Source organism: Coccidioides posadasii, chromosome 2, assembly GCF_018416015.2.
Source record: "Coccidioides posadasii str. Silveira chromosome 2, complete sequence".
NCBI lineage: Eukaryota > Fungi > Ascomycota > Eurotiomycetes > Onygenales > Onygenaceae > Coccidioides > Coccidioides posadasii.
In genome coordinates, this window is record NC_089408.1 from 4607945 (window position 1) to 4634330 (window position 26386).

A 26386-nucleotide genomic window follows, 5' to 3' on the forward strand; every position below is an offset into this window, starting at 1 on the left:
CTCCGCCTCCTTGGTTGCTCCATCCGGCCGCCGGCTGGGCCAGCTGTTTAACTCGTAGCTATATTGTTGCCATCACGTGCCGGGGCCCCTGGCTCACCTGTTGTTAGTCGGCGCACTAACACCGCCTGCTGGAGCTCCCCTTACTGCTGTACATAACCCCCAACTCCTGCGTATTTTGTGGTGGTCCATCATTGTGTGTCAAAAGGCGTTGGTCGAGGTTCATGGGTTCTTTGCTTGTGGTTTTACTGCATCTTAGCTTTCATTGCTAGGGTTGCGAGGGGCTGTACGGAGTAAGTGAACCCTTGATGTTGAAACTCATTTCATTCCACGGGAACATTTCGTCATGTGTCTAGTAGAACACCCTCACTCACTCACCCTTTTTGTGAACAGGAGGTTCTGCTATCCAGAGTAACAGCCAAATGCCCGAAGCATTCTTTTTGATTTGGAGGAGTTTCCCGGGCTTATTTTCTGTGAAGTGTGGCAACTCGAAGCCCTGAGTCTCTCGTCGAAATCGGTCCGACGTACCCAAAGGCTTATCCTCAGATTATGTGTCGTCCGCCCCGCGTCCGATGCCTCTGGAGAAACAAACGCTTTGAATACTTTGTCTTATGCTATTGAAGACATACAAGCAGTGGTCAGTTACGCCGTGGTATCTCCGGTTGATCTATCATGACTTCCGGCGTCACGGGCAGCCATGAGCCGGAGCTGTCGATGCCGACACACCAAAATTCGGTGCTGCCTACTGAAGTAAGCGCCCCGCAACCCGTTGCAGATATATACAATGGTCGAGGTGAGGAGTACAGAGTTCCTGGGGGACCGCCACGCCAGATCCGAAAAAAGGCCCCGGAAAAACAGGACGAAATTCCCCAGAAACCCAGAGTCGAGTTGGATGATTTTGGACTACCTATTCGAAAAGCTAGACCTTCACCTGATAGCAATTCACGGCCAGCCATCGCGACTACCGGAAAGTCAACGGGAAGCACTGATAACCTGCCTCTACGGAGCAAAACTGAGGATAGCTTGGCGCGCCAGAATCTTACACGTTCTGTATCTGCACCAGTTCGTGATATAGATAGATCTAAGAAGAATCCAGAACCGGATACAATAATTGACACAGACCAGCAGACCAAAGAGATCGCCGATCGGACACTGAAAAAATCAGCCGTAGATACCTCCGAACAATCCCAGCCCAATCAGGAGCCTTCCGAGATAGAGAAACTCGGCGGCCAAAGTGACACACTTGCCGCCGCTCCGGCTGTATCTGAATGGTCACATCAGAGGCTCACAACGAAGGATGAATCCACTGATAGCGAAGATGACGAACGCTGGCAAGCTATGCCAGCGCTCGGTTCTTTTGATGTCTACGATGACTATGGTAGACTCGTGGCGCGTGGCAGCAAAGAAGAAGATGAAGAAGCCGTATATCAAGGCCTAGGGGGCGCTGGGAAGGGGTATACCAGAGTTCAGATTGATGAGGATGCACAATCGGCTACCAGTTTAGATGAGGAGACGAAATACCTTTTTCCAGAGCCCCAAAACAATGCGCTGGGCATTGAGGATGATATTCGAGACCCCATGTCTCAGTTACAGGCAACGAAGACCTTACTCACCGAGGGACAGAGAATCGCTTACGTCGGTGTAACTCGCCTCATTATATTCCAGATGGTCAAGGACCTGGAGGGTATCCAATCCACAAAATCAGCTCGTAAATATCTAGCGGATGCCGCTGACGCCACAGCAAAATGGGGCCAGCAAATGATGATTCGACTCTATGGCCATATGGAGATCGACGCGGCAGAACAAGTAATGATTGAACAGCTGGCTGAGCATGGAGTTCAACCGGCGGACCTCGTTCCTCCCCTTATGCAAAACTCGCGAGTCAAGAATCCTGCTGCGGATTGTTCGGCTGCAAAGGATGCCTCTGATTCTGCGAGCTCCAAGGCGGATCGTCCTGCCAGTTCTGTTTCAGGGACTTCTGAAGCTCTCTCGACTAGTACCTCACCACCTCCCTATTCAGAACATCAAAATGATGACCTGCCTGAAGTGCGAACGCCTTCTCAACTACCATCATCTAAGAAGCTTGATATTGATCTCCGGTGGACGGTGCTGTGCGATCTTTTCTTGGTGCTCATCGCAGACTCAACATATGATGCCAGATCACGTTGTTTGCTTGAGCGGGTAGCAGAGACGATGGACATTTCCTGGATGCAAATATGCCGATTTGAGAAACGGGTTGTTGATGCTTTGGAAATGCAAGAAGAGAGAAACAAGGAAACATGGGATGAGGCTGAGCATATGGAAAAACGCAGGAAGGAAGCACTGAAGCGAAGATACATGATTATGGGGCTCGCGACCGTGGGTGGAGGCTTGGTCATTGGCCTGTCAGCCGGCTTACTGGCCCCTGTCATTGGGGCTGGACTGGCTGCGGGCTTCACGACCATCGGGGTATCCGGCACTGGTGCTTTCCTTGGTGGAGTGGGTGGTACTGCATTGATCACATCTGGTGCCACTCTTACGGGAAGTACAATTGGTATCAGGGCATCAAACAGACGGACTGGAGCCGTTAAAACCTTCGAGTATCGCCCATTGCATAATAACAAGAGGCTAAACCTGATTGTTACTGCCGCTGGATGGATGACTGGCAAGGTGGACGATGTTCGGTTGCCATATAGTACAGTTGACCCTGTTATGGGCGACATATACTCCATTTTATGGGAGCCCGAAATGCTTCAGAGCATGGGTGCTACTATCAACATCCTTGCGACAGAGGTACATATTCTGTTTACTCTTCCACTGCCTTTAATTTGCTGACCGTAATTAGGCTTTAACCCAGGGTCTTCAGCAAGTTCTCGGAAGTACAATCTTGACTGCGTTAATGGCTTCGTTACAGCTCCCAATTGTTCTCACAAAGCTCTCTTATTTGATTGACAATCCCTGGAACGTGTCACTTGCCCGGGCCAATGCCTCTGGCCTTATTTTGGCCGATTCGCTTATCGACCGAAATCTCGGAAACCGTCCGGTCACTCTTCTAGGTTTCTCGTTGGGATCAAGGTTGATTTTCTCTTGCTTGAAAGAGCTTGCAAATAAAAGAGCGTATGGCATAGTTCAAAACGTATATCTGTTTGGTTCCCCTGTTGTCGCAAACAAAGACGAGTACCTTAAAGCTCGAAGTGTTGTTTCAGGAAGGTTTGTGAATGGATACGCGTCTAATGATTGGATTTTGGGATACCTTTTCCGAGCCACGAGCGGCGGAATCATGCGTGTGGCAGGCCTGGCACCTGTTGAGGGTATACCTGGGATTGAGAATTTTGATGCCACCAAGTTTGTAAACGGCCATATGGCCTACCGAGCTGCCATGCCCCGACTTCTTCGAGAAGTTGGATGGGAGGTGGAAAGCGATGAATTCACCGAAATAGAAGATCCCGACCCTGATAGCCATCAGGAGAGACAGCGAGAGCTTATACGTGAGATCCAAGAAGCCCGGAAGCAGGCGGAAGAGAAGCCAGATAAGAAGAAATTTGGCTTCTTCAAACGAGGGAAGCTTGCGGAGAAAAAGGGATGGGAGACTTACGATGTTGACCAGGGTGATCGCAGCCCTACCAATTCGTGTGACGGTAACGCTGATCCTGGAGGCACGGTCCTGTTTGATATCGATGCAATCCGAGCAGAACTAGCCAGTGAGCAAATTCAAGTGAAACAACTCGAGTCAACATTGCCGCCGATAAGGTTGCATCTCAATCCACCATCTCCCGTTGCGTCTCCGAGCTTCCACGGACAGAAGAAAGCACCACTGCTGAGCACAGAACTGGAGGAAGCCGCAATTGAGTCTCACACAGCTTCCGACTCACCAAGCGAGCCAGCAGATGCAAGACTCCAAGATTTCAAACCCCTACCAGATTTACCTTCCGATGGAAACCCATTCAACGAGTCATGGCGCCAAGAAGAAATCCAAATGACATTCGACACCGCATACCACCAGACACCATCTACGACATCACCCTCTCTGGCAGAGTCAGGAAACCACGAACTGGGCCCCGTGTCATCGAATCTGACTCCTTTACATTCCGTGACTCAATCACCAACAGAGACGCACAACGACCCTCCTCGGCTGGCACATTTCGACAAGTCAGGCCTAAATCACAACGCCTGGGCTACTGATGATGATGACTCAAGCATCAAGCTCTCCTTTGCTTAGGAGATCTTGTAACGACGAGCCTTGCCCCGTTTCATTCTTGCGAAATATTTATTTCTCTTTCCGTTTATATTTGCCCTTCGATGTCTAAATGCCTTTGATAAATTCACTAGAATGGAGAGGGAGGTTTGGTTTGTATGGAGTCCCCGTGTATAGCAGCATATGACTGAGAAGGCAGTGGAATGCTGACATGATTGTGTGCATCATCATCGGCGTCGTCTTTTTGGTTGACTGTTGACGAGTATGAATATACGGTTATATATTATGCTCTCACACATCTTACAAGCTATTTGAAAACACCGATACAATTTTTCCTCTCACACCCACTACCAGACCAATCATAGCTCTGGATCAAATCATGACAGCGACCTGTAGTGATAAAGTTCGGCATTTTGCATCTTGTTTTGGTTGTTGCAGTCATACTCTCTCTATGGGGAACAAGATTATTGTCAGAATATTGGTATTTTGTCGTTTCTTATCACCGAACAAGGTGACTCAACCATTCTTTATATGAATGACAGTGGCCCCGAGGAGTCAGGATCCTTCTGTTTGGTCATATTATGACTGATTGCCTCTTGACGACCTCAAGATCAACTTCTCTGAGTCATTCCAAGGATTGGACTATAAAAGGGGCCTCATCCCCCCGGTTGGATTCATTTTTCTGGCCTTTTTTTGGTCGTCTCTGTCTTTCCAGCATATCTGCAGCAGGAGATGGTGCTCTGACACTAACAACACGATTCCACCACCGCTAATAATACACAACAGCGCTAACTGTCTGTCAAGGCAACGTCCGAACATCGGTCTAACGCAGCTGTCATTGATTCCTTCGGCCGTTTTCTAATCCCATGACTGGTCTCGATCCTCCGTGTGTTTTCTTCAACGTGGTGGTTACGGTAAGCAGACGCGACCCTGCCTTTGCCATTTGACAAGCCAGTCTTACTTTTATCTAGGAATGGCTTTTATATAGAATCAACTCCATAAATAGATAGCTATATATATATTGGCTACACTAACTACCTAGGTTGAATCAGCACCCCGAACATTGGTATCGACTCCGGTCGTCGTCGGTTCTCTCGAACGATTTCCACTCCCGGCGACAGCGGCGGTAATAAAAGGACGACCTGGACTCCGACGAACGGCGGTTACGATGGACGACTTCGACTTCAGACGAATTCCAGTCCGGCGCACGGCCTCGATTCCGATAAACAGCGGTTGCGATGGACGTACGAACGGCGGTCACAGCGGACGACTTCGATTCTCGGCGAACGGCGGGCACGACAGACGGATAAACGGTCTCGACTCCTGGCGAACAGCGGCGGCCACGACGGACGACCTCGATTCTGACGAACGATGGTGTCGACTGCGGACGAACGACGAACGGCGGCCGCGACGAACACAGCGGACGACTTCGATTCTCGGCGAACGGCGGGCACGACAGACGGATGAACGGTCTCGACTCCTGGCGAACAGCGGCGGCCACGACGGACGACCTCGATTCTGACGAACGACGGTGTCGACTGCGGACGAACGGCGGCTGCGACTCCCACACACGGCTTGCGATTCCTGCTATTATGCCATTCATGACATTCGCTTTCCGGTTTTTGTGTCTTTTGTCGTTATACATCTGTTTTCCCCTGCATAGCCTATTTGCTTCTTTTAAATTCTTTTAATCCTACATTCTACCATGCCGTCATACATCTGTTTTCCCTGCATAGCCCATGTGTTACTTCGCAATTCTTTAAAGCTGCGTCTTGTCGTTATACATCTTGTTTCCCTTGCACATCCCCTTCCCAGCCCAGTCGCACGGGCCCTGTGTGCGACACCTAAGCATGACTTGCACCTCTACGTGGTGCTTAGGACTAGTAGCCTTGATGGTGAAGCCAAGCAAGTCACTTAACCTCTTTTTTTTCCTTTGTGGGTGATAAGCAGTTGCATGTCTGTACATAATATCTACGTACCTACATACATACATACAAACTGCTGGATCTACACCAATTCAGTTTAAAGTAGTATAAGTGGCTAGTATGCACACACATGGCATACCTTGCTTGCGGGATACAGTCAAGGTCTTTTCCTGACTCACGAATAGAATATGTCATATGGAGTGTAGTTACGTATGTCCAGTAGAGTCAAAGCATTGACTCTTTAGAGGTGAATGATGCCAAGACTCCAGTAGTTAAGGAGTAGTCAACCAGGTCGCCTGGCCGGACTCCACCTCAGAAGCTTCCTTTGACACACCACTGACCAGCAGGCCAACGATCCACGGTTCCCTCCCGTTTGCACTGAAGTATTGCCACGAGGTGAGCTGGCTGGGCTGGGCTGGACGCGACTCTTGCGGACCTTGTTCGTTTCTTCACTCATTCTCAACTCCGATGACTCCGAAGTATGCTCCCTGAGCTCTCCATCGCATTCTCCGCTTCGAAAAACGCGAGCCATCACCCTGCCACCGGCGCGTTTAAGTGAATTTCCTCCTCGCAAACATGGGATTCCTAACGAAAACAAACTTCCGTGGGAGTCTTTTATTGACTCGGGTTGAAGGTAGGAGTACAAAGAGGCAAGCAAGGTACTCCACAGGCGGTGACGACTCGTCAAGCGACCCGTTAAGCATGAGCGACGTTTCGCCCGCAAAGAAGCGGAAGAAAGGGAAGCCAGAGCCCGCTACGGACGATGACCCTATAAGCTCCTCGAATGACAGCGACAGCCCGAGACTCTCCAACGGAACGCCCAAGCCTCGCCATCGACCTCGCACGGAATTTACGCCGGGGGATCTGGAAGCTGACTTGGCCGCTATTGACGCGGATGCCACGCCAAAACCACGAAAGAAAGCCATATCTACACCAAGGGTCGGCGAGAGACGATCAAAAAGGATATCGAACGTGGGGATAACCGCGCAGGACGCCAATGCTAGTAAGGATGCTAGCAACGAGCACTCTCCGGGAAGTCGTGCCTTTGGAGACTCTTTGGTATTCTTTTCACGTGTCCCTAAGAAGGGGAAGACTTACCAAAGAAATCCGTTTAATAATGTGCATACCCCTACGAAGACAGAGAAAAAGCATGAATTTATTGTGCCACGCAATGGACCAGATATCCCGGATACCGTGCGTACCCAAAAGCCCTCTGATAACCCCGAATTCAAAGTGCCAATGGCGATCCCGAACGATTCCTTTTCAAGTGCATCCTTTCCCACGGATGATTCTTCTCGCGAAGTCCCAGAAACTTTTGTATTCGACGACCATAGCGGGTCGTCATCCCCATTAAGCTCCGTAGCGCCATCTAATATGGATCTCACTGTGGACGAGAAGAGGTTTCTCGATGCAGCGTCCGGTGATTTTGTCCGATGCCAGGCATGCCGTGAGCTACTTGATCCCGAATACCTAGCTGAGTTCCAGCTAGAAAAAGGAGTTAGTGTTAGACGACAAATGCAAGCTTGCCAACAGCATAAGCGGTGGACAGCAGAGCGTGACTGGCGCCAACGAGATTATCCCACCATTGACTGGGAGGGACTGGAAGACCGTATCCAAGCGTACTTTGCTGAACTAGATCAAATATTGACTCGCAAAAAGCCGTCGTTCTTTCGTAACTTTTTGGAGTCTTCAAATACTGGAAATAGTAAAAAGGATAATTTCCGCCTCACAGCGAACAGTCAGTTTGAAATGATGTCCAGTGGATACTACGGCCCACGTGGCGCCAGACTAATGTACGTGTGTACCAACCCATTTGCTGACCAGTTGGTGACCGGTAGCTGACCAGTTGCTCAAGGATGGACGCTATCATCACAAAATTCGCGGCCAAGCTACGACGTCTAGGACCCTCGGATTCGTTAATGCAAGCCGCTGGCGCCTCTGGCTTTGTGCAAGCGGTGTTGGTCCCAGAACTAACGGTGATGCTAGTTAAAGATGATATGGGTGTCGGAGACGAGACTGCGCGACAGATCATGAGAGAGAGTAACATGATTGGCAACCTTCTCAATGATCAGCCTGATGACGATGTCAAAGTTGATGAAGATGGAAATTCCCGGAATTGATTTGTCACAAATCATGGAATGATTCCGTCGTATGCATGTCCTTGCCCTCATCCGCGACTTTCTTAAGCTAAGGCGTTTGGTTGGGTAATTTTTTATATTCGATATTAGCATTAAATTGGATCGGGCTTCGGAAGTTGATGTGTGTATACTCGATATATATATTGACATTCATCTCTATACGTATCCTTTTATTATTTTTGAAGGCATTTAAGAGTTATACACCCACGAATTGTTACAAGAATATATGAAATGAGTCGCGATGATCAAGTGTTATCTCCAGATATTCTCTGAAATAACCATACAAGCTATTATTTAATTTGGAACCTGGAAGGGGGTTTATTCAAGATCTCTTCCCTCTGTAGGCCATCCCAAAAACAAAGAGGCCGTATGTTGCCAACGCACTTAATCCCAACGGCACTGGCTTTCGAGTCTTAATCGCTCTTGGAATTGCGCTCCCGCCCAAAACTGCGGAAGCAACAAGTCCCAGCTCCTCTCCATACGGTTGATTGCCGTTAAGGCGGAGGTAACTGAGGGCGTAGAGGGCGCCAACAGACAGGCCAGCGGCAATAGAGGGCACGGAGCCGGTGCGAGCATAACCGGCAATACCGCCGAGGGAGGTGAGAACGGAGAGAGCGGCAGCGGAGTAGGTAGTGTTCTGAGGAGACTGGACAGCTGATTAGATATGTCATTAAGGGTGAGTGGGTGTGTCAAATTCGTACTACCATTGTGCCTGGGCTTCGCAGATTAAATTGCGGAAGAGACGGAAGGCGATTGGTGGTAGAGAATGTAGTTGAGAGGCTCAATTACGCTCAATTGAAGGCAATATAAAACCCTATAATGGGGGGTTCGAATACAAACATGTGTCCGTCCTTGAGGTCAGATATTGATGCTTGACTGCAAATGCAACGTCCATTCACGCCGAAAGCAGCGGAAGGGCGCGCTGGGCTGCGGGAGAGCCGGGCGCGGGCGGATTAGGTCATCATCGCGGAGACGGAGTTAAGGAGCTCGGGCCACCAGGTCTTGGCGTTGACGCGTGCTTAAAGGACGATCTGTTCGTTTCAGAGCTCCACGCAAGCCGGTTGAGGGACGACAAGCGCAGCGAGGCCGGCGTCAATTGCGCAGTTGTATCAAGAACCTCTCCATCGTTTGCCAATCAGTTCCGCTGCCAGTTTACCAAGATGGCTCCGAAACGCCCAGTAAACGGTGCGGCGACACCGCCAGCTTCGAAGCCGAGTTCCAGCTCGGTGACGGCCACGACGACCACCAAGACCGCGACCCCCGTCGCATTCACGACGAAGTCCCCGCCTCAAGACATAATTTTGGGAATATGGCAACGGTATCTCGTGCAAACAAGCCAGCGAACAAAGATGCTGGATGCATTCATGGCATTTCTCGTCGTAGTCGGCGGGGTCCAGTTCGTCTATTGTGTTTTGGCAGGGAATTACGTACATATCCCCCTTTTCCCCATCATCCACCCGGTCTGGAGCTTGCAGGAAATCATTCAAAGCTGTAGACTAACTAACATCTTTGCCTTTCTTCTCGTTAGCCGTTTAATGCTTTCCTAAGCGGTTTCTCTGCAGCAGTGGGCCAATTTGTTCTCACAGCGAGTCTTAGAATGCAGACCAGCGGCCAGGATGCGAAGGGCACATTGAAAACGAAGTCTAGCGCGTCAAAAGGGTCAGCAACTCCGGCACAGGGAGATCTTGCGTTGGACGCAGTGTCTCCTGAACGGTAAGCCATACTCCTTTATACTATTTACCCCTCAGGATCTAGATCTGACTGTGCACTTCGCAGGGCATTCGCCGATTACGTGTTTGGGAGTGTAATACTGCATTTTTTCTGCGTTAACTTTATAAATTGAGACGGTTGCCGTATCGTGGATTTATTGCTTTTATCGCCAGCTGCGCCGTGCTATACTACTATCGATTACCCTATTTCGAAATTCCGGATCGTTCACAGCCTGCAGGCCCGGGGTGTTCACAAAATGGCATTTTACATTGGATCCCAGTTTATTCGGCGGTTCATCTTGTTCCTTGTACATTATCTTAGAAATGAAAAGGTGAAAGGCAGGAGGTCGAATCTATATAAAACCCATGCTGTATCTATAATAGCAACCTAATGCACGATTTCAGGATGGAATATCGTCAGGAAAAACCAAGGGGTATACTTTGATGCAAGTTTGCATAGATGTTGAAACTAGAATCCTCGCCCAACCCTCTTCGCGGGAGGTCTCCTAACCACGCTCCCGCTCGTCTTCGTTGCTGCTGCCGACGCAGGCCTTCGAACCGCAGACCTTACTCCCACCGTTGCGGAGCCAACAGTGGCCTCTTGACGCCTCTTCAGCTTTTCTTTTTCTGCTTCTTGACTTGCTATCAGGGCGGCTCGTTCTCGATCGGCCGCCATTTGAGCTTCTATTTCCATGCGACGGTTAAACTCATGCTCTGTGACACGGCGCTCGCGGGCAGAATAACCCTTCTCTTTAATAGAGTAGAATACGCCGCCAAGATCAGCAAGCCACTGGAATCTGTAAGTATCATGAAAACGAAGAATGCGAGAAGATGGGGCATATACTTACACGAGGATCAACAGATGTGACACAGGACATGTACTCCTTGCTGGTCAGGATCAATTCATGATATACAACGTAATCAGGTAAGAACCCAAGGCCGTATAAAGCGCTTGTAGGGTGGAGTTGCACTGTGACACTCGTTCGTAGATTTATATATTCGCCAATTCCTTTGACTCTAGCGGCCTGATGATAATATCCGGAACAAATACATTTTCGAATAATATCCCAATCGGTGCCGCAGCTCTGAAGTGTCATCTTTTGCATGCACATGATGTCGGAGAGTTGTTCTCGAATCTCTTTGGCCCGTCGCAGCGCCTTGGGGTGAAGGAAGTGTCTCACACACCAACCGTCTGAATATCCGTTGGCTTTCCATTGAGTATAAACGTGAAGGAGGGTAAGGTGATCAGATTCGGGCACGAAAAACTTTTCGCGAGCAGCGTCGGATTCTTCTTGGCGTTCTTTCGGGCGATAGAAGACACTCGGCACCGAGAGCATCGAGACGATGGTAAGCATTTCATCGCTGCATTCATACTCCTCTGACGCAGTAATGAGCAGTTTTGCTAGAGATGGGTCCATGGGGAAGGCGCTCATACGGCGGCCCATGGGCGTGAGATCCCCAAGATTATCAATAGCACCCAATGCCCAAAGGTCGAATAGGGACGTTGTGATAGTGTCCTGTGGAGGCGGATCCATGAAATCAAAATCCAGCAAATCTTTGACTCCCAGCGATTTGAGTAGGAGAACGGTGTTAGCAAGATTGGTTCGCTGAATCTCTGGAATTGTTTGAATATAGAATTCATTCTTGAAAGCCAGTTCGGTATATAAATGATAGGCTTTCCCTGGACCCGTTCGCCCAGCTCGACCTGCGCGCTGTGATGCATTCGCCTGGGAGATTGGCGTAATCTGTAAGGTGTCCATACCCATGCGTGGATTGTAAACCTTCAATTTGGAGAAACCACAATCGACCACGTACATGATACCATCGACTGTTAGACTAGTTTCGGCAATATTAGTAGCAACAATCACCTTTCTAACTCCAGGAGGCGCTTTATCAAAGATTTTGGCTTGCAGATCCGCGGGCATTTGACTATAGATCGGCAGGACGCTGATTTTTGGAGGATCATTTAGAAGAGCAAGCCTCTCATGTATAAGGTCGCAAGTAGCCTCGATATCCTCCTGACCCGTCATGAATACAAGGATATCTCCTGGACCTTGGGAAACGTGAATAGCAAGGACCTGTTTAACAGCGCTGTCGACATAGTCTTCGCAGGGAGACCGGGAATACTGGATGTCAACAGGAAAAGTTCTTCCTGGAATGAAGAATTCCGGTGCACCTCCGTAGAATTTCGAGAACCGCTCAGCATTCATTGTGGCCGATGTCACAATCAGCTTCAGATCCCGCCGACGTGCGAGAACCTTTTTGATTAATCCCATTAAAACATCTGTGTTTAGAGCCCGTTCATGGGCTTCGTCCATGATGATGCATGAATATTTATCAAGGTCAGGCTGCACCAAAGACTCTCTTAGGAGCACGCCGTCGGTCATATCTAGGGCCTCCGGTTAGCTTCTACCTTCAAAATTGAAATAGAAAATGTCTTACATTTTATGACAGTTTCGTTGCTAGTGCAATCTTCAAAACGGATTGCATATCCAACGAGACCACCAAGCTTAACTTCCATCTCCTCACTCACACGTTTCGCTACACTCATCGCCGCAACACGTCGGGGTTGTGTACAGCCGATCATGCCCAGCGCCCCATACCCATCTTCGTACAAGAATTGGGTTAGCTGAGTAGTCTTCCCAGAGCCGGTCTGGCCAACAACTATCACAACCTGATTGTCTCTGACAACTCGTAATAATTCTTCTCTGACTGCGAATGCCGGTAGAAACTCTCGTTGTTCACGAAGAGTTTTGCTCCTGCTGAATGCGCTAACACCTTCATTCTTCTTCAAGTGCTGCGCAAATTTGCTGCCCCCTTTGTGGTCTTCTTCGCCGGGTATAGCCGCTGCACTATCACCTTCATCTTCCTTGATACCCATAAGATTACCCAACGCAGTTCCAGCAACATTCGTAGCATCCTGGGCCTGCTTTTGTCGCTCTTTGAGCTGCCTTCTTTCCCGAACAACCTTACTGCCCTTCCGGCTAAAGACAGCCATGTCGCTTTGTGGATCCCTCACGGCCGGCACAGGTTCCAACTGCTTCGTAAATATCGTCCTCCCATCTAAAAAAGGCGGCCTTAAATCATGAACCAACAAGTGCACCCGAGTCGAATCTTCATCATCTTCAAAATCCGCCTCATAATCTCTCCTCTGCGCCACACCGGACGTCAACATCCGATTCGTTTCCCACGCATCCACGTCTTTCTGTTTCTGCACCGCACGCGCATTAAACCGGCGATTATTTTTCTTCTCAGACAATGCAGCTTCTCGCTGCATATCTTTCCATGAGTTATCTGGTCCGCCAAATGGATTGTGTGTTTCGTCACCGAAGGTATGTCCGAATTCGTCGCCAGCGTACCAGTCTCGATCCAATGCCATGGCATCCTCATAATTGACGAGAGGCTCCGGTCCATCAAACTCGTGTTGATGAGGGGTTGAGGAGCCATTGTGACTTCCCCGTGGCGTAGATAGCCCGTTATTATCCCTTCTCTGGCGTTTGAAGACGTGCCTTGGTGCTCGGGGCTGGGGAGAGGAGGACGCGTATCGGTCCGGATCAAGCTTGCGCCGCTTTGGGCTGTCTTCTCGGACCATTTTACCTAGGCAATTCTGAAATGGTGAAATTGATTATAGTCCAATCTATCCGTGGAGCCGTTGCAATCCTCCGAAAACCCACGATCACGGTTCTTCACGTCAGCGAGCCGTGGCGGAAGATAGTTTATGCAGAATGTTTGTCTTGTTTGCATCCGGGGCATTTTGCACGTTGGAAATCATATGAAGTACTCCGTACGGAGTACGCCGTACAGAGTCGGTAGAGACAACCAGCGCGTGAGTGATTGATCAAGCTGCAAAGGCATTACTGTTTAAGAAGAAATTCTCATATTCTCCAACTAAACTTCCCTCAGGTCCGTTCGCGTCTGGTTCCGTCTTCTCCTCCTTGTATACATATTCATACGCCTCGAAATTAAACACAAAATCACAAGACTAACTATTAAAAAAGAAATCCCGTGTGGCTCTGAGCACTCAAATCTATAGCCCGATGATCTCCGCAATATCCTCTCCCCTTCATGTCTTTACTTCTCTCGCCGCCTCCAATGCGAGACATATTCTCATGCCTTGTCTTGCGCGGGGAATAGGTAGGTGCCATATGCTGACTTTCTGCTCATGCGCGACCTGCCGTCGTAACCTAGACCCCGGAATTGTCTTCGCCAATGCTAGTAGGTCTCGCCACCGGCACCATTGTGCGTCGCGCCTACCATTGGCGGATATCCGTATGTCGCGTTGTCTTGCTCGTTCGGGTCCAGATTCGTACTCAAAATGTTGTTGGCATTCTCGGGTGGAACTGCGAAGCCGGGTGCGGTCGCCGCTGGCCCACCAATGGCGCCGGCGCCTGCGGCGCCAGTGCCGCCGACGGGTCCACCCTGAGGGTATTCGCTGCTCGCTGGCCGGTTCTGGTTCTCCGCCCTTGAGGATTGGGTCTCAAACCAATCAATTCAATTGTTCAGATAGTTCGTCTTGCCAAGTCGAGACGATAAATGAAACTCAACGGGAATTTCAAAATAGTCATATGGGGTTAATCTAGTATACTTACTTCGCGATACTTTGATAGATAGATCTTCAAAGCCTCCGAGTAGTTCTCGAAACCAAGCGAGGTCATCGCGAACAATATGTCCTCGCCATTGACAGTCTTGCGCTTTTCTCCCTGACACTTCTCCGAAGCTATACATGGCGCCTAAATTTAGAATTTTCTTTCCAGCAGCCGATATACTGGGGAAGTACGAACCTTCGCTGGTGATGAAGGAGATGAATTCGCTTACACACTCCTGCATGCACTCCTTGGCCTCTTTGGCAATCTTCGCATTCTCGGGCAGCGCGGTCTTCATAATCCGGGCAACTATTGGCAAACTCGATCATTAGTACCAAATACTATCACTGGGAAGCAAACTCATTCATGATATAGGGTGGTTGTGAAGCAGTTAGTAGTGCTGTCAATTTAAAGCAAATATTTGAAGACCTTAACCAGAAGCAAACAAGCATGCGGAGCAAAGCGAATGACAATCAAGCAAAGTAACCGCGACGATGAGCAAATAAAACATTCCAAATAAGGGTATTTGCTTAACACGGCATGGAAGAACCGTCAAACGATTGCCGACGAAAAGTTAAAATCACGGGGACTTGAAATATTGCGTGTATCCGATCAATTGTAGGTGCGCGAAGGAAAGGCGTCAATAACGAACCATTTGCAATCGGGAGCCATCGATCCTGCTCTTTTACCTCAAATTCGCCTTGAGTTTGCGGTTGCGTATCTTGGTGTTCTCTTTCCATGTGCTCCGGGTCGTCGCCTGACTGTGCTGCTGATTCCACCTCAGGTTCCTTGGGATTCGAAGGAGAGGCCGACGACATGATTTTTACGTCTTTTTGGACACGCGAAACGGGTAGCGACTTCAGCAGGAATCACAGGGTTGCTCTGCTAGCCAGTGTACACGTCACTCCTCGTCGAATCTGAATCGGTCTATTTTCCGATCAGCCCAATGCACGGTTGCGTCAGAGCAAGGGGGCACGAGACTACGTGCTTATTCGCTTCACGGCCGCCTCGGTTGAGCCTAAATGCAAGGTATGTGCGGAAGAACAGCAAGTTCGTTGGCTGCGTGCCTTGATGGGTTCTGCGGATGGGTCAGTTCCTGCACGAGACCAAGGATAACAACGAACCCCATTTCAACGCGCTGTGGAAAGGCGCAGTGCCTGCTTACCTCCTGCAATTGGGTGCGGAAGTAGGGAGGGTAGAGGTCGATGAAGTTGGGCGACGATTGGGTCAATTCTGACCGCAAGTTGGGCAGAGGGGAGGGAGTCGACTGCGGAAAGTCAAAGGAGACCTGCGCAACTGACTTCCGTGATTTGTTAGGTCCTGTGAACCGGTCAAACCATCAAATATAGGGACAGCGAAACACTGAAGCTGAATCGATGACAGTAGAAGCTCCTTACTGGGGTCACAAGTTCAACGTTGTGCAGACGCGGTGGCTTCGCGCAACAACAATCAGCGCGTCGGCTGGCCGCTGGGACAGGGCGCTTGAGATGGAATAACAAAAAAGTAAATGTCGTGCAATGTCCAGTTTGGGCAAAACAGTAGAAAGTGGTGAATGCAGAACTGTTCTTGGATACAACAATGGCTGATGTCCCAGGTTGATCTCAGGATAGAGAGCTGAAGATGGTACTGTTGTACTGTGCCTACTTATCGATTACACAGATGTTACAGCCATCCTTACACCATTTCCCCGCTTAGTGCTTATTAATTGTGGAAAATGTTTTTCTGGATACTGGTAATTACTCGTTTTGATAGCTAGAGCCTGGAGCCGCCCCGGAGTGAGCTCTGTGAATGCTTCAAGCAATCAAGATAGAAGATCTGGTGAAATTCTCCGGGGTGGAAACAGCACTTTGTGACCCTTCAGAAGTTTGATTGTCGAATAAAAAAATTAAGTTGTATTCTTTGGCTGTCAAATTATCTCCTGCCGCCAAATCTTATTGGGTTTCTCACACTTTCACCCCAGAAAAGAGCCCCATCAATGAAGTAATTGGATAAACGCGCTGCCTCAACAACAAGCAGTGAAACGCATTAAAACGCCGGTTCCCCAAACCAAGAGGGGCACAGCCATGCAGCAGGAATTGATTGTTGGCCAGCAGCCCTGCGATTGGGATGCAAGGCAAGCCCAGAACAGCGCCTTAGGCATCCATGAATATAGAGCAGCATATCGGCTTGCATGAATTGAACCATATCAAACACGAACCTTACTGCACGGCAAAATCTTAGGCCTTTCCTGCCCAGCCTATTCGCTGGTAATATTGGACTGCATTCTCCTGGTACCCAACGAAGCATCAGAGAAAATTATGGAAAAAGAGTTCTCGGAAGGCCAAGGTGCTAAAACAAGCAGCCACCTGGTCATCGAATTATTGGGCATCTACTCCATATTTCTACGTCGCTTGTTTCGGGATGCGAGCTTTCGCCAACTCAGTCGCTGCGGCCTCGCCTGGATGCAAATATCGTCCTTGATGTCACTGATACGTCCTTAGCAGTAGCCGATATATAGCAGCCAGATGTCCCAATTCTTTCAGAATACATATATTCCTTTTATTATTTTTGCAGTTATATCGCCAACATCACACCCACCTTCGGCGGTGGCCAGCTGTCAGGCACGGGTGCAGACAAGAGATTATCTGTTGATACAAAGCCCCAATGTGGAATAACCTTATCAATTCAGTATTGCAACTCGATCTGTGCTCCGAAGGGCTTCGGATGAAACTATTCCGGGTATCGTTGGAAAGATTTATGGAACCCGAGCCGGAACGTGGGCGGACGAAAAACGACCTTGTGATCGCACATACGAGCTGTCCCATGGGACCAGATTATCTTCGTTGGATATCGTGTAAAATTGTAGACGTAACGCTTATTAGGAAGGCTACTTCATCCAGTCTCTCACTGCTGGACAACCTGGATGTTATTCTTCTTCTGCAGACGCGGACATTGATCAGCATTCCCGTGTCGACGCCCTGAACCGGCCAAAAGGGAATCTAGGGCGCCGTAGCTCACCTTCCAACTATCCATCTCATCCTGCTTCGTCTTATACTGCTTTAATAACTCGTCCAGAACCTGCTTTAGCCCATCCGAATTGGTCTTCAGGGCGGGGATCACGTCTTTGACCGTTCGCTCAACCAGAACGCCATTTATCATGCGGAAGCATTTTCGATCTCCGGAAAGAGGTTCTAGAGTCTCGATGACAAGTCTATATATGAATGAAACTGACAGTGAGCTTGAGTCATCCCCACGAGATGCATGGGAGAGCGGTTGGAGGGGCAGAGGGGTGAAACACAAGGCTGGGAATCAACAACCCTGCGGTCACAGGTTGAGCTGTCCGAGAACATGGTCACTGTCATACTTATGCTCTTCTGTTTCTTGTTCTATGTCTCCAATTTTCTGTGCCAGTTGTTGTAGAGTGTTCTTGAATGTAGAATATTGGAGCTGGAGCTCTGTGATTCGAGAATATCAGCCATCATTGACAGGACTTAGAGGGGACATGCTCTGAATAGGGAAAGGTAAAGAAAAAGGCTGACCTTGTTGTTTCTTCGGATTTATTTGCTGTGTCGCCATGATTATCGACTCACCTGACAGGTTGAAGAGCTGGGGCTGAGGATTGTTGGGTTTGTGAAATTGACAAGCCGACAAAGCCAACCCTATTGAAAACAACCATAAATAACCCATAATTATCAATGAAGAGCCATTTCGGACGCATTAGACTCAGCGAAGTAACTATATGATATATCTTTTTGCATATCCAAATGCTAGATCACATTTCATCATGCTAGAAGGGTATCTATCAATAAATCTAAATTATATGACTATTCCATCGGAACAACGCGAGTGTCGGACATCCAAACTCGTCTGTACGTATATACAATTTACAGATTCCACTTTCAATGATACCAAAACGACTCTCAAAAGCTATTGGCAACTGGTAGGTAGAAAGAATAATATGTAAGACCATGAGGAGACTGCCAGTGCGGCAGCTGATTTTTGATCTGCGATGGATAATTTCCAAAAGTCAGACATGGCAAATGGAGACAAGGATGAGGTCAGAAAATCTGGACATGGGTCAGACTCCTGAAAATAGGAATTAGCAAGAAGAGTAGTATTGCTGAGTAACAAGCGCGCTGCGTACCATTAAGAGACTAAAATAAGTCTTCCACGTATTAGATGTGGTGTCCGTGCCTTATTTCGTTAACATAAATCCATTCACCACGATAGCTTGCTTTCACCCTGCCTCTACACCATGCTGGCAATATCCAGGATCCTCGAACAGATATCAAAACTTAACGATAATCCATTCAATATAGCTTATTTTTCTGGCCAAGAACCATTTGGTCAAGACAGCAATTGTTGCAGGTGTTCCAAAGTCCCTCAAATGGGGATCCATGCGGTATCCTGGAAGTAGTCTGTCATGGCCGGTTCATGCAAATATAGCTCACGCCATTCATCTTCCATGTCAGTTAGATTTTCGGGTATAAAAGGTCCACAAGGCTCGGAGTCGACGATAGAAAACAATTGTCTCCAGTCTCCATGCTCGCCAACCTGGTCAGTCTGTGGGGGACCTTCAGCTGCGGGAGCGGGAGACTGTTTGGCGAAATAGTTGAGTCGCTCATTCAGCTGCGGTTTCTGATACCAAGGCTGCATTGGCCCCTGAGGAGTAGTAACATCGATTTGTGGTGTGGAGTTGTTGGTGGGCTCTTTCACAACAAGTTCTCCGTCTTTTGGTAAACTATTTGGTTGTTTCATTTTCACCATCTCCATATCATGCTTCAAACGCTTGGAGCTCTCAAACAGACGTAAAATAGTTTCGGCGCCAAGCCAATAATCAGAAAGCGCGCGCAAGGAGCACAAAGTGGAATCGAATCGTCGAAGGGCATTTATCGCCAATACGGGGTTGGAGAACCGGAGTTCTACCCTAATCTGGATCATCGCCGTGAATAGAGAGTTCACCGCCGAAACCCAGAGGTATTTTATACGACCCTTCTCCCGCAGTTCTTCGAATATTGAAACGATGACACCGGCAGCTGCACTGCAGATTTCTGCATCATTAGGCCCATAATCGTCAGAATATGCCGATGCTCGGGGATGAGGGCGGTGAAGAAGGATAAGAAAATTATTGTAAGTAAGATGGAGCAATGCGGGCCATGAATCCACATCAGTGGTGGACATGCGGACGTTGTCAGGCAATTTGAGGGACCAATTCGCAAGTGCTTTGTCGGCATCCAGAAGCGCGGCTTTTCGCCGTTCTGGACTGACTCGCAGGCCAAACCTCTCTCTCATAATGAACGAAATCATACAACAAAGCTCTGTATATTGTATCACGTAGTCTACCTGCACGCGATCACCGCAGCCCTCAAAATCGGATGGAGTCAGAGGCTGGACATCACAATCTTCAAGATTTCTATTGCATCAGGTCAGCAGACTTGTGGGCTTCCAACTTATATCATTTGGCTTCTTACATGGCTTGAGGTCGGCCGTACTGCAAGGATACCAGTACGTCAAACTGGACTAGAATCCACCAAGCCCGGCGCCACATCCGCTTATCATGTGGAACGAGCATACTAGGGCCTGCATTACGGTGCATTCCCAGCCCCGTAGCTATCCTTGCAGCCACTCCAACCCAGAAATGAGCATTTGCAGCGACATCATCGTCCACTGGGTCCGAGTGCCAGGTGAGAAGAAGAGCAGCCTGCACCAGAATGTCCCTGTTTCGTTCCACCCTAGCTTCAAATAGAATTTTGGCACGACGGAAGAAAGAGGATTTCAAGGCATCGCGTGCCGGTCGTGGACGAAGAACATGGGCACCGGCAAGAAGAATAGTTTGGAGGATTAGCAAGGAAGGTGGATCTGCCGGGTCTCGACGTCTGTATTGGGCCATAAACGCTTCTTCGTCGATAATAGGACAACCGGGGTTGACGTGGGCGAAATACGCCGCCACGAGCTCATCTGCAAGCGCTTGCTCCGGCAGCACAAATGCCTCTCTTGGGACATGTTCAAACCCTTGGATATACCTTCTTGAGATTTCGTTTTGTGCGAAGTGGTACACTCCGTCATCTTCGTCTGTATGCTGCTGGCGCAATAGGAAGTTCAAGTTCGACACGTCTTGCCCAACGTATATAACCCTGACCCCCTTTTTTATCGAGCGTTGGCGCAGATCCTCATCAATCAATTTAACCAAATGGCGGTCTGATTCGCGATTATCCTCCTCATCAAGAGAGGCATCGGCGCCTTCGGTCCTTGCATCTGCACGTAACGCTTCTGAAGGGTCCGGTCTGTCCTTCTGGCTACTTATATACGGCGGCGATGTGCTATTGGCCTTAAACGGCGGGGTGGGCAATGGAGGGTGGGCTTGGGTGGCATTTCTGTCCGCGAGTGGTGCACAGCGGATGGGAACCGGATGCTGAAGAGATCGAACAGCAGCCCGCTTCTTCTTCTCATGGATTCGGCAGTCATGTTTCCCGGCAGTTCGGCAATTGGAGCAAGGCAATCCGACAGTTCTGGCATCGCAGCGAACTTTGCGCTGATGACAATGAACACACGCAGCGGGGCCTAGAGCAAAAGAATCAAGACGGTAATTAATATTTTGGGAAAATAGGGGGTGTCAGACGGAGGTCTTGATGAAAGAAGCATAACGTGCCGGAGGGGGGTGGGGGGGTTTGCGCCAGAAAGTGACCTACGCTTCCGTTTTACTACACCACCGTCAGCAGAAACCCGGAGGTTCTGCTCTGGCGATGACATAATTGTCCTCAATGGTCCGGCTACGTATTCACGTCTGCAGATCCAATAAAAACACAAGAGACATCAGCCATCAGGATGCCAGCGTAAGTTGCAATGGATTAGAATTGGCTGACTGGTTGAGAAAGCGGAGGAGAAGGAAGAAACAATGAGCCACGAGATCCCAGATAAGAGTCCATTTATCAGATGCCCTAAACCACTTTTGGTTTAGTATGAGGAGGTTAGAGGGCTTGGCGCAGGAGTCTGAGCTGCGGGCTGGATGTGCGGATCGTCGCACACAACCTTTGCACATGGCTCCCGGCCGGGTTGGAAGGGTGAAGAGCCCTTGACCCCAGATTGCGCGAGCCGGTGAGCAGCCCATACAACGCTAGGCCATGCACCCTATTTGTGTCTGGGGATCGGTCTTACGGGCGCCAAATCTTCAGAAGAACCCAACCCCAAACACCCTGAGACGCGAAACTAAATTCTTAGTCCCTCCTTGCTAAACTTAAGCCTTCATGTGGAGTTGAGCACGCTGCAAGTGCGCCAGTCTGACGAGGAATGACTGTTGGCTTCGTCCAACCAGGGTTCTCCGTCCTCGACGTGGCATCCACCAGGGTCCCAATTCCGTACGAACTCCGCACCTGAATTCCGCCCTCCTACAGCTGCCCTCACGCGTAGAATCATGTCTGATTGGTTGTTTGTAATCATCCAACTCCCAAACAAAGCACTCTCTAGAGGCGGGGTGGGCAGTTGGAACAAATCTAGAATAACAAAAGTCGGTCACCTGACTTGGACAATGTCGAAAGTATAAAGTATATTTGCAATTTTGAAGACCTTTGAAATTTCGCATTGCAGTTTCATACAGAAGTAGTCTCATCTGATAACTCGGTTTCTGATCCACAAAACCCGGTTCTCCGCATTTTGCTGCATGGGAGGTGCATGGGAGAGCCGAATGCGCATCGTATTCGTTGAGAGCATGTCATAGTTCATCAATTATTGTAGGCCACCCCGTAATGTGAACGCAAATGTCAGCGACCGAGGATTGCCGTTCGTAGCCATTCAGGGCGTGCGTCTAATGCCAATCCTGCATAGCTTGTCCTGCTGATTCGAGACCCGGGACTCTTTTCCCAACGAAGAAAATGCCATGGGAATCTCGTGGCAGCAACAAGATGTCGAAAACGAGTGGTCCTCGTTGCTTGCCATGGCCGCTTCGAACCAACCAGATTTGGGATTCACCCGTCCTTCGGCCTTTTCCAAGGATCCCTGACCGAAATGTCGGGGCAATCCACCAAATATTCGGGGAATAAATCCGTCGTTAGGAAGGACAAAAGCTTTGAGTTTCCGGAGGGCGGACGGCTGATTTTATACCTTCCGTTCATGATTCCCATTCAAGGCCTGTCGAGGGAGGCGGAGTTCTGGAAGTCAGCTCTGTGGACAAGCCCGAGAGCTGAACTCCGGCACCCGAAGCCGTGGGCGAGATTGGTTGGTTTCCTCCGCGGTCGGCGGCTTAACTAAGCCTATCACCCGCCAACGTGCAGCCCAGAATGAGGAGCAGCGAGCCGATCCACTCGTACTCGAATTTTTGGTGCGGCGAGCGAGCTTGCACCACCTGATCATAGGGCGGATTGTCGCATAAATGCCGGCTTGAGGCGCCAGCCCGGGAAAGATTTATATACAACTCGCCTTCCTTCCCTAAGACCTCTCGCTTCCACCCCTTCCAACCCAAGTTGTCCGGAGCATCCGCCGTGCAAATTTCTTTCTTGCGCGCTTTCTTCCATTCCCAGCATAGCCACTCGCCAATCGCCGAATAACATCATGTCTCCCCACGCCGCGCAAGATGCTGCCGCCCAGGGCGCCGTCGATATAACCAAGGAAATGCCAGAGCCCTTGACTGTGGCCAATGTGCCGGCGCGAAGAGCGAAGACGACTATGCCCACTGGTGTTGCTGCGTCTTGCCATAGCGACATGTTCAAGAGTCTGGTATTTGCTTTCTCAACCCTCTCTGTGTTTTGCATCTGACTATGGGAGTTCCCGATGCGACGAGATGAATACTAACTCTTACCTCGGTCTTTAGGCTTGTGCTACTAAACCCAAGGCTAAACGGTGGGATAGTATGTGTGCCAACATCTCCAGAATTGAATGCACAATTAACCTCTTGGGTTGCAGAGTATCTCTCTATTGAAAGCAAGTCACGGAAGGTATTAACAGCAGCATATTGGTGTGATGCGCACCCGGCGTGCTAACTTCGACTATAGGCGTCCACCCTAAAGCAAGCTGCGGAATACCTGAAAAATCCTGGTACGTCCAACCACACTCTCACTCGCTTTCTTATCCTGCGACCCGTTCTGACAAACATTTATGGAATAGGTTTGATCTCCCTTGGAGGAGGCCTTCCGTCCCCTGAATATTTCCCCATCGACGAAATCTCCATCAAGGTTCCAGTTGCGCCCAACTTTTCGGAGGAAGCTACACATGAATCAGGCCAAGTGGTTACCGCAGGAAAATATGACATTCGGGAGGGGAGGAGTGAATATGGTTCGTTTTAGATATGAACGGGAAGCAGTGATACGGGTAGCTGACAATTTCCCACAGACTTGGAGATCGCTTTGAACTACGGTCAATCAGTAGGAGCCGCCCAACTGTTGCGCTTTGTGACGGAGCATACCGAGGTTGGTAAACTCACTTGCCTAATGCAACCGGGTGTCTAATATTATAACAGATAGTGCATAACCCTCCGTATTCAGATTGGCATTGCTCACTCACCGCTGCTAGCACGGCTTCGTGGGACATGGTGCTACGTCTGTTCTGCAACCGTGGAGATTATATCCTAACGGAAGAGTTCACGTTCTCCAGCGCCATGGAAACAGCATTGCCACAGGGCATTCGCCTCGCTCCAGTTAAGATGGATGAGCAGGGACTTTTGCCTTCGTCCCTTGACGAAGTGTTGACCAACTGGGATGCTTCGGCGCGAGGAGCTCGGAAACCATTCGTGCTCTATACTGTTCCATCCGGACAAAACCCCACTGGCGCTACTCAAGACGTTGAGCGAAGAAAGGAGGTGTACAAGGTCGCGCAGAAACACGACATTATCATCGTCGAGGACGAGCCTTACTACTTCCTCCAAATGCAGCCCTACAAAGGAGCCAATGCGCCACAAGACCCTCCGCCAGCCAACTATAACGAATTTTTGAAGGCTCTCATTCCCTCTTTCCTCAGCATGGATGTGGATGGACGTGTTGTCCGCCTCGAGTCCTTCTCAAAAGTGCTTTCGCCCGGTTCTCGCGTTGGCTGGCTCGTTGCATCCGAGCAGATTGTGGAACGATTCCTACGAAATGCAGAGACCTGCACGCAGAACCCAAGCGGGATGTCTCAAATCATCCTTTTCAAGCTGCTTGACGAGGCTTGGGGACATGAGAAATATTTGCAATGGCTAGTTCATATCCGCATGGCATACACTAATAGGAGAAATGTCATGCTAGAGGCTTGCGAAAAATATCTACCAACAAGCGTTGCAAGCTGGCACCCTCCAGCGGCAGGCATGTTTGTAAGTGGCCTAGTATCGGCCCTCACCTATTGTTATATTAAACTAAACGGTTCATTAGCATTGGATCAAAGTCGACTGGAAGAAGCATCCACTCGCTCTCGCAGGAGACTCCTATGATTCTATTGAAGAAGCGATCTTCAAAGCGGCGGTGGGCGAGGGCGTTTTAGTCTCACGTGGCAGTTGGTTCTTTGCAGATAAGTCTACTGAGCCCACAGATATGTTTTTCAGAGCCACATTCGCGGCTGCACCCGCGGATAAGATCCAGCAGGCTATTAAACGTTTTGGAGATACCCTGAGGGCTCAATTCCAACTTCAATGATCGATATATCCTCTACCATATATGTGGTGAGGCGCCTTTTTAAAGTCTTACAAGTCCATGTCGGTCCGTCTGTATATACCTTCTGGTTTGAGTAAATTGCACCTAAAGAGTTGGATAGACATGCCTATGTTAGCTGATTATTTAATGCCAAAGCAAGATTTACCTGCTGTGAATTTAGCGGATATTCCAAGCGATAAGGGAATCGCACTAAGCAGATCACTGATTTTTCGGCTGCGTTGAGAAATAGCCCGCCGCCGAGACCCCGAGTGGCTGAAAGCTCCCATGGCACGTATACAATGGATACAACGGCGACCTAGGCTTGGTTCCGCCGGCCCAACTATTGTATCACCAAAGTCAGAGCATTCCCCCTCTCCCCTCCTTTTTTTCCTTTTTCTTTTCTTTTCTTTTCTTTTTTTTTTAAAAAACACAATGGCTGGATTTCAAGACATTAGGCTGAGAGTTGACCCTACTTGATGTCCGAGGCGATGAGCTGTGCAAATTTTATGTGCATTTCCTGGCAGAGAGATCTGAATACCTCGAACCACCAAGAGAAATATAATAAGCTCCGTCATAGATCAAATAAAGGCTTTCTAGCTAGCCCATCGTTTTATATTATCAGCAAAGTGTCCTCCAATGTTTGACACAAGGCTGATCATATATAGGTGCAGGTCGGCATCTAAGAACGAGTGTGTTGCCAGCATAGGAAAGAGTGAGCACCTCCAACAAGAGTGCGACACTATTTGGGTTTGAAATACCTGAAACAATTATCTCCTATCTGAAGGCCAGGTTCTTATGAGGAGATCATAGTGCATTTTGTAGTGGAATTGATGCCTCCAGCTTCTCTGAAAAGGATATGTATGATTAAACAATTTTTACTTCAACCCCCCAAAACAAAGAAAGGGAACGTGACATGGCTACACTTATGCACAACAACAGGGAATAAACTTTGAGTGATCTGCAGCGGCTAAAAGCCAAGACCAAATAAGCTCTTTCCTTGGCTTACTCGTGTATGGCTGGTGTTTGTGGCACAAAGAGGCATGCATTGGTAAAATAAATCTCTGAGCTTGATGCTCATCAAGACTGCTTCTCCTAGGTAGGGCCATCTATGAAGGTCATCAGTATTAAGGCCTGTAGAAGTATAATCTTGCGGTGTGCAAGTTTTGGGGAAAAAAGGAACTCAAAATGGTTTGTGTGAACGATGATCAGTGCCAGGCAGCGAAACACCATATTCCCTTGAAACCATGCCTTGGAATATTAGTCCCCAATCCACCAGATACGAAATTGTCTAC

General features: G+C 49.1%; 10 protein-coding genes across 10 annotated transcripts; 4 read left to right on the forward strand and 6 right to left on the reverse strand.

Annotated features, from left to right (window-relative positions):
- Positions 1-126: 126 nt before the first annotated feature.
- On the forward strand, positions 127-4513 carry D8B26_003942 (uncharacterized protein). The gene is made up of 3 exons (XM_066124316.1): positions 127-290; positions 477-2769; positions 2822-4513. The coding sequence occupies exons 2-3, from the start codon at positions 670-672 to the stop codon at positions 4193-4195; spliced, it is 3474 nt and encodes a 1157-aa protein (XP_065980396.1). The 5' UTR covers positions 127-290; positions 477-669; the 3' UTR covers positions 4196-4513.
- Positions 4514-5219: 706 nt separating this feature from the next.
- D8B26_003943 (uncharacterized protein) lies at positions 5220-5774 on the reverse strand (the record flags this gene model as incomplete). The annotated part of the gene is made up of 1 exon (XM_066124317.1): positions 5220-5774. The coding sequence occupies one exon, from the start codon at positions 5772-5774 to the stop codon at positions 5220-5222; it is 555 nt and encodes a 184-aa protein (XP_065980397.1).
- An 898-nt stretch (positions 5775-6672) lies between these two features.
- Positions 6673-8216, forward strand: D8B26_003944 (uncharacterized protein; the record flags this gene model as incomplete). Its single annotated transcript, XM_003071603.2, has 2 exons — positions 6673-7889; positions 7952-8216. 2 exons carry the CDS (start codon positions 6673-6675, stop codon positions 8214-8216), a joined length of 1482 nt encoding a protein of 493 aa, XP_003071649.2.
- Positions 8217-8407: 191 nt separating this feature from the next.
- D8B26_003945 (uncharacterized protein) lies at positions 8408-9155 on the reverse strand. Its single transcript, XM_066124318.1, has 2 exons — positions 8939-9155; positions 8408-8880 (listed from the first exon to the last, which is right to left on the reverse strand). The coding sequence occupies exons 1-2, from the start codon at positions 8939-8941 to the stop codon at positions 8557-8559; spliced, it is 327 nt and encodes a 108-aa protein (XP_065980398.1). The 5' UTR covers positions 8942-9155; the 3' UTR covers positions 8408-8556.
- A 135-nt stretch (positions 9156-9290) lies between these two features.
- Positions 9291-9951, forward strand: OST2 (oligosaccharyltransferase complex subunit epsilon; the record flags this gene model as incomplete). Its single annotated transcript, XM_003071601.2, has 2 exons — positions 9291-9661; positions 9763-9951. The coding sequence occupies exons 1-2, from the start codon at positions 9395-9397 to the stop codon at positions 9949-9951; spliced, it is 456 nt and encodes a 151-aa protein (XP_003071647.2). The 5' UTR covers positions 9291-9394.
- Positions 9952-10083: 132 nt separating this feature from the next.
- Positions 10084-13535, reverse strand: PRP16 (DEAH-box RNA helicase prp16; the record flags this gene model as incomplete). The annotated part of the gene is made up of 3 exons (XM_003071600.2): positions 10084-10733; positions 10792-12332; positions 12386-13535. 3 exons carry the CDS (start codon positions 13533-13535, stop codon positions 10413-10415), a joined length of 3012 nt encoding a protein of 1003 aa, XP_003071646.2. The 3' UTR covers positions 10084-10412.
- Positions 13536-14155: 620 nt separating this feature from the next.
- On the reverse strand, positions 14156-15344 carry D8B26_003948 (uncharacterized protein; the record flags this gene model as incomplete). The annotated part of the gene is made up of 4 exons (XM_003071599.2): positions 14156-14419; positions 14533-14660; positions 14725-14835; positions 15179-15344. 4 exons carry the CDS (start codon positions 15342-15344, stop codon positions 14156-14158), a joined length of 669 nt encoding a protein of 222 aa, XP_003071645.1.
- Positions 15345-16887: 1543 nt separating this feature from the next.
- Positions 16888-18190, reverse strand: D8B26_003949 (uncharacterized protein). Its single transcript, XM_003071598.2, has 4 exons — positions 18045-18190; positions 17870-17960; positions 17524-17716; positions 16888-17442 (listed from the first exon to the last, which is right to left on the reverse strand). Exons 1-4 carry the CDS (start codon positions 18079-18081, stop codon positions 17410-17412), a joined length of 354 nt encoding a protein of 117 aa, XP_003071644.1. The 5' UTR covers positions 18082-18190; the 3' UTR covers positions 16888-17409.
- Positions 18191-18336: 146 nt separating this feature from the next.
- On the reverse strand, positions 18337-21324 carry D8B26_003950 (uncharacterized protein). The gene is made up of 4 exons (XM_003071597.2): positions 21195-21324; positions 19977-21066; positions 18650-19918; positions 18337-18591 (listed from the first exon to the last, which is right to left on the reverse strand). Exons 1-3 carry the CDS (start codon positions 21253-21255, stop codon positions 18889-18891), a joined length of 2181 nt encoding a protein of 726 aa, XP_003071643.2. The 5' UTR covers positions 21256-21324; the 3' UTR covers positions 18337-18591; positions 18650-18888.
- Positions 21325-22850: 1526 nt separating this feature from the next.
- Positions 22851-25270, forward strand: ARO8_1 (Aromatic/aminoadipate aminotransferase 1). Its single transcript, XM_003071596.2, has 8 exons — positions 22851-23214; positions 23309-23345; positions 23401-23432; positions 23490-23532; positions 23602-23769; positions 23827-23903; positions 23954-24778; positions 24837-25270. Exons 1-8 carry the CDS (start codon positions 23050-23052, stop codon positions 25095-25097), a joined length of 1608 nt encoding a protein of 535 aa, XP_003071642.1. The 5' UTR covers positions 22851-23049; the 3' UTR covers positions 25098-25270.
- Positions 25271-26386: the final 1116 nt, after the last annotated feature.

Coding starts and splice junctions, on each gene's coding strand:
- D8B26_003950 (XM_003071597.2), bottom strand. CDS start 21,255: ATGTCATCGCCAGAGCAGAACCTCCGGGTTTCTGCTGACGGTGGTGTA. Junction 21,067..21,194: donor TGGTGTAGTAAAACGGAAGC/GTAGGTCACTTT, acceptor CTTTTGCTCTAG/GCCCCGCTGCGTGTGTTCAT. Junction 19,919..19,976: donor TACGGCCGACCTCAAGCCAT/GTAAGAAGCCAA, acceptor CTGATGCAATAG/AAATCTTGAAGATTGTGATG.
- ARO8_1 (XM_003071596.2), top strand. CDS start 23,050: ATGTCTCCCCACGCCGCGCAAGATGCTGCCGCCCAGGGCGCCGTCGAT. Junction 23,215..23,308: donor GCGACATGTTCAAGAGTCTG/GTATTTGCTTTC, acceptor CTCGGTCTTTAG/GCTTGTGCTACTAAACCCAA. Junction 24,779..24,836: donor CTCCAGCGGCAGGCATGTTT/GTAAGTGGCCTA, acceptor ACGGTTCATTAG/CATTGGATCAAAGTCGACTG.
- D8B26_003942 (XM_066124316.1), top strand. CDS start 670: ATGACTTCCGGCGTCACGGGCAGCCATGAGCCGGAGCTGTCGATGCCG. Junction 2,770..2,821: donor TCAACATCCTTGCGACAGAG/GTACATATTCTG, acceptor GACCGTAATTAG/GCTTTAACCCAGGGTCTTCA.
- D8B26_003949 (XM_003071598.2), bottom strand. CDS start 18,081: ATGGCGACACAGCAAATAAATCCGAAGAAACAACAAG. Junction 17,961..18,044: donor AAATCCGAAGAAACAACAAG/GTCAGCCTTTTT, acceptor CTCGAATCACAG/AGCTCCAGCTCCAATATTCT. Junction 17,717..17,869: donor CAAGAAACAGAAGAGCATAA/GTATGACAGTGA, acceptor ATTCATATATAG/ACTTGTCATCGAGACTCTAG.